The 4,803-nt window shown below is 38.8% G+C and overlaps 1 protein-coding gene across 1 annotated transcript; it reads right to left on the bottom strand.

Moving 5' to 3' along the window:
- Nucleotides 1-814: 814 nt before the first annotated feature.
- On the bottom strand, nucleotides 815-3,952 carry rps19 (ribosomal protein S19). Its single transcript, XM_079468710.1, has 6 exons — nucleotides 3,909-3,952; nucleotides 3,214-3,290; nucleotides 3,016-3,116; nucleotides 1,968-2,151; nucleotides 1,783-1,837; nucleotides 815-870 (listed from the first exon to the last, which is right to left on the bottom strand). Exons 2-6 carry the CDS (start codon nucleotides 3,288-3,290, stop codon nucleotides 844-846), a joined length of 444 nt encoding a protein of 147 aa, XP_079324836.1. The 5' UTR covers nucleotides 3,909-3,952; the 3' UTR covers nucleotides 815-843.
- Between the last annotated feature and the right edge of the window lie 851 nt (nucleotides 3,953-4,803).

Below are 4,803 nucleotides of genomic sequence, written 5' to 3'. Positions count from 1 at the left end.
AAGGATATTTGGAAGAAAGTTAGCAACTGCGATATCTGGGGCAAATAGAAGTATGCAGGTTCAGAACAACTTTAGTAATTGTTGACAGAATTCCCAAAATGCAAGTATATGCAGAATATCCAGAGTTAAAATGTTGGCTTTATTTATAGTGAATCTTTCTACATCAGATGATTTAGTTTACCTATACCTGTAAATACACCGATAACCATGTACCGAAGGGTGGTTGTTCACTCATGAATTAATCCTCGCGTTGTAGTGCTTGGTACTACACAACATTATAAAGACAGTTGCATGAATGTCATGTTTTATTACAAGCTTTTAAAAACGTTTAATATACACTCTTAAAATATGCTTACCATTTGGAGCTTGTTTCAGATCTTCTCTAGCATTATTTGCAAATAAATTCCCATATACAATTAACTTTTCCACAATCATACATTACTGTTTGATGTTTTAGGAAAATAAATGGATCACCAGTTATACTGACCATACTCTAAAAGTCCACATGATGGCGCTGTTACAGTAAGCATAAGGTAGTTGCATAGCAATTATCACGGTTCCCAGCTCCTTTGCCACAACTAGCAGCAGGGAAACGAAGAGTAAATCAGTCAGCACCAGTACGAAGATGTGATATTAGGAATATACCAGATTCTTCAGACTTATTTTGCATAACTCACCTTGGAGATAGACTTGATGCACAATATTGTTCAACGACTCAAAAAGCATCACTTTTATGAAACTAAGATAATGACATGAATTCACAGATTTTATATAACTGAATAAGAACCCAAACAGTAAGACAAGACACTGTCTGTTGAGTTTTTCACAAGTTTATTTTACATTTTAGGATTTCTTGCTTGCAGCAGAAACCTGTAAAATAAAAATCAGAAAGGTTACAAAATGAACAGACGTGACCACAAGAGTCCATTAATAATCAGTCAAGCAATTTTCTACATCGCCCGTGACAACCTTTAATTAGAAATTGACCAAGTGCTGAAGAGATTTAGCAGCCAAATCGAGTTCTGGACCTGATCTTAGCCCAGAGATTAGGATAAACATGCTGGAAAACATTGGTTTTCATCAAGCAGTCAGTGCAGCCAAGAATAGCAACAGTGCTCTGGAAGCCAGAGTGAACGATACAGCCAAGGCAAGCACAACAAGAAAATCACGTTAACTCATCTGAATTCAGCTCATTAAGGGGATCAGGCAGAATGAAATGCCGCCATACGGCAGCTCAGCGAGCATGAAATTCAATCGGCTTGTTTACTTCCTTCAGCATTGGATTGGTGCACAGCAGTAGAGTTAAGGACCAGCGGAGGGCCAAAAACCCAGCAAAGGCTTTACAGGATGATACACGTGCCTTTTTCAAGACTTTTTTTTGCAGTGTTTACATAAGTTTATTAACAAAATATAATTCATAAAGTTCATTTGTTTCATTAAGTACTAGATGATTTTAAAATGCCTACATTGTGTTTTTAAGGTGAATAAAATACTATGTCCCCTATACATTTCTTCATTGAAGATTTAAAAAAATCTAAAAATCTCATCTCGTTTATCATGAACTCAGTCTCAGGTCTCATGGGATAAGTGGTTCATCACACCCTACAACAAAGCTGTTGTTGTCAATCCTCAAGGTATTTAAAAGCTTCTTTAAATTTGAGTGAGTAAATGTTCATTGGATTATTTGAAAATTGACAAACCAACAGCAAGCTGCCTTTTTGGAAATTCCTAGATGCTGTTAAGCATTGATAAGGACTGAGGACTTGTAAAGTGAGTCCTTACCTGCCCAGCAATTCTGTCCAGGTCTCTGGTCCCCTGAGGGGTCAGTCTACGGCCGCTGGGGAAAACAACAACCATGCATTATGACAAGCAATCACATGTAGCGATGTTGCCAAAAGTAAATGCAAATGGCAGCCTACAAATCAGCACATGACCAAGTTTGACTAAAGTAACTGGAGGGCACTTACCCATTAGGGTCCTTCTCCACCATCTTAAGGCCTTCCAGGGCCTGGAGCACTTTGCGGGCAACGTTCTTTGAGCCGACGCTGAAGTGAGCAGGGCACACACCGTTCCTCTTACGCCCGCCGTAGATCTTGATCATAGCGCCCACACCAACACCTCCACGCAGGTACAGGTGACGGACTGTGGAGGCTGAGAGGGAGGTGGTAAGAAAAGTGGACATTTAGGCCAGCTGAAGACAATGCCACAAGTACCAACATTTTCCATCCAAGAAAGAATTCTGATGAAAGCCTGACCCACTTTATAACACCTCTCACTGACACAAAATCTGTTTCTAGAGTCCCTAACTCAGCTCATCATTTTCTACTGTGTCAATGGCCTGATGGAAAAAAATTCTGAAACAGAAGCTTTATCCAGCATCTGCTGACACACACTAACAGGACAGCGGCATCAATACAGGCCCAAGCCTGCCACAACTGCTTACATTCAACATCCATTATTGATAACCCTATTGTGAGAAACATTTTCAGACCACTAAGCTAATCTTTTGCAACAAGTTACCTTTAGGCTAGAGTTTGTGTGAGGAATAAACGTATTGCAATTCATTGCAAGAAAATAAAAACATCACTTTTCTATGGTACAGCTCTAGCGAGACCTAGCACCCAAGCTTGTAAAACTGATCTAACACCTCAGATTTGACATTTTTGGCCTAATAAAAGTTGATCAAACAAAAATCTGACAAAATCGATTTGCCCTGCTTATATACAAATCAAGATTTTGTTTATGGAAAATAACATTAAAATTGGCACACTACATGTAATGATATAACAGCCAAGGGTCTACAATGCATACATTGAATTTGAAACACCAAAACAGAGCAGTAATGGGAAATTCTGAACTTCTGCAACAAAGCTAGTGTAATACATTGATCAAAAGAAGCCAGCACTCTTGCTCTGTAGTGTAAAGCTCGGATCTCTGCTGAAACCATCATACCACTTCATTATGTGCAGGAACATTTCCCTGGCATACATTTTTTTAAAGAGATAAGACACTCACCAGCTCTGATGTAGAACCAGTTGTCGTCACTGGGTGCCAGCTCTTTATGCTTGGCCAGTTTAACAATGTCAACCCAATCCGGCACCTTCAGCTTGCCTGACCTGTGAAGACATCAAGGGTCAATGTAAGCCGACCAACGTTTTTACTAGAGTCGCACGCTGTCGACAGGCAATTTTCATTAAACAGAGTTGAACTGACTTCTTGAGGAAGGCTGCCAGCGCACGGACAAACTCCTGCTGGTTGACATCTTTCATTGTTACACCACCGCCTGGCATCTGAAAGCCAAAATGAAACATGAAAACATAATTTTAAACATTATGATAAAACAAAAGAAACAATTTAAGCTTTTTTTATATCAAAGCACAATACATGTTTTCCAACCGGTTAAAACGTTCAAAAAACCCTCTTCAATAATAAAAAGATATTTAAGGGTCACAGTATTACTTTTAAATTAAATATTTTGAAACGGTCCCCGCGCATCTGCCCGGCGTGTTAGCTGTTAGCTAACGTACATTACAGACCACGTTTAAACTATCGCGGAAGAGAACACTTAGAAGTATACCAGCAAAACATCTGGTGTAAAGATATTACTCAGCCGTCACGTTAAACAGCGTTGCGTCTACACGAAATAATTGTTGAACCAAAATGACGGTTAAAGTAAAACGTTGAGTTGACCAGGCCGCAGCATATGCATGGGCGCAGCCATTGAACATCGGGGCTCCCTTGCATGCGATTCAATATTTATCTTTTAAATACTATGTATTGTGTTACATTTCATGTACAGGCCGGCATAAATACGAGTTCTTCTAAAGAATAAACCGCTTCTGGGAGTGACCTATTGGCAAATAACGCTTAAAATCCGCTTTATACAACAGAAACGGAGAATGCGTTACCTTGCCTGTGGACAGCAAAAGGAAGAGGGACACGAAGGGTTTCCTACGCGTGATAACAGGGGCGAGTCACGCTTATTATCGCGAGATTCGAAAATACCGTATTTGACCTAGTAACCGGTAACATATTTTCCAATGTTACAAAAATACGGTTTAATATTTCGTATTAAAGGACGTGTTTTTTTTGTATTAAAACACATGCAATACATTCCAAATATAACAGAAATAAGTTAGGAATTGGCTTTCTGCTTGTGGTCAATAGAGCACAAAGTGGTGGAACTGTGGTGAAATCATCTGATGCATTTGAGATTGTGATTAGAGTTCACCCAAAAAATGAAAACGTACCCACCCTCTTGTCATTTCAAATGTTTATGACTTTTTAGTTTTGCACAACACGAAATAATATATTTTGAAGAATGTGTGTATATGAACATATTGAAGAATCTACCATCCATCCATCCGGTCTTAGACAGACAGAAGAATGCTCTTTGACCTTAAGATTGTTATTTTGCTAGAATTTTATGAAAAGCACTGAAGAAACATTATTGAACCACTGTGCAATTCTATCATTTCATGTCCTGCTGAGAAGTTAATTCATTCATGTGACACCTAAACTCTCAACCAGAAAAGTAATTCCCCTTGTTATTTTTTCTCCCAGCCATAGCTGTTTACTTGAGAGATAAAGTGTACACACTTTGAGTTGGTGTGTCTGTTATCGTGATAGTATGCAATGTTGCCTTTTGTATTTCGGAATAAAATTGAGTTTTACGCAGCGGCAATGCTGTCCTTTGTACTTATCTAATGGAATGAGTCGTTTTGCTCACGAACGTGACCAATTTGTCAACTACAAATCTACAGACGAGGTGTGATAAAAAATAAATTATGAATTTGTGTTGAC

This window comes from Barbatula barbatula (assembly GCF_947034865.1).
Source record: "Barbatula barbatula genome assembly, chromosome: 12".
Taxonomy (NCBI): Eukaryota; Metazoa; Chordata; class Actinopteri; order Cypriniformes; family Nemacheilidae; genus Barbatula; species Barbatula barbatula.
The sequence above is the reverse complement of the archived record's forward strand: the minus strand, read 5'-3'. Positions and strand labels throughout refer to the sequence as shown.

Coding starts and splice junctions, on each gene's coding strand:
- rps19 (XM_079468710.1), bottom strand. CDS start 3,290: ATGCCAGGCGGTGGTGTAACAATGAAAGATGTCAACCAGCAGGAGTTT. Junction 2,152..3,015: donor CTGGTTCTACATCAGAGCTG/GTGAGTGTCTTA, acceptor CCTCCCTCTCAG/CCTCCACAGTCCGTCACCTG. Junction 1,838..1,967: donor GTGGAGAAGGACCCTAATGG/GTAAGTGCCCTC, acceptor TGTTTTCCCCAG/CGGCCGTAGACTGACCCCTC.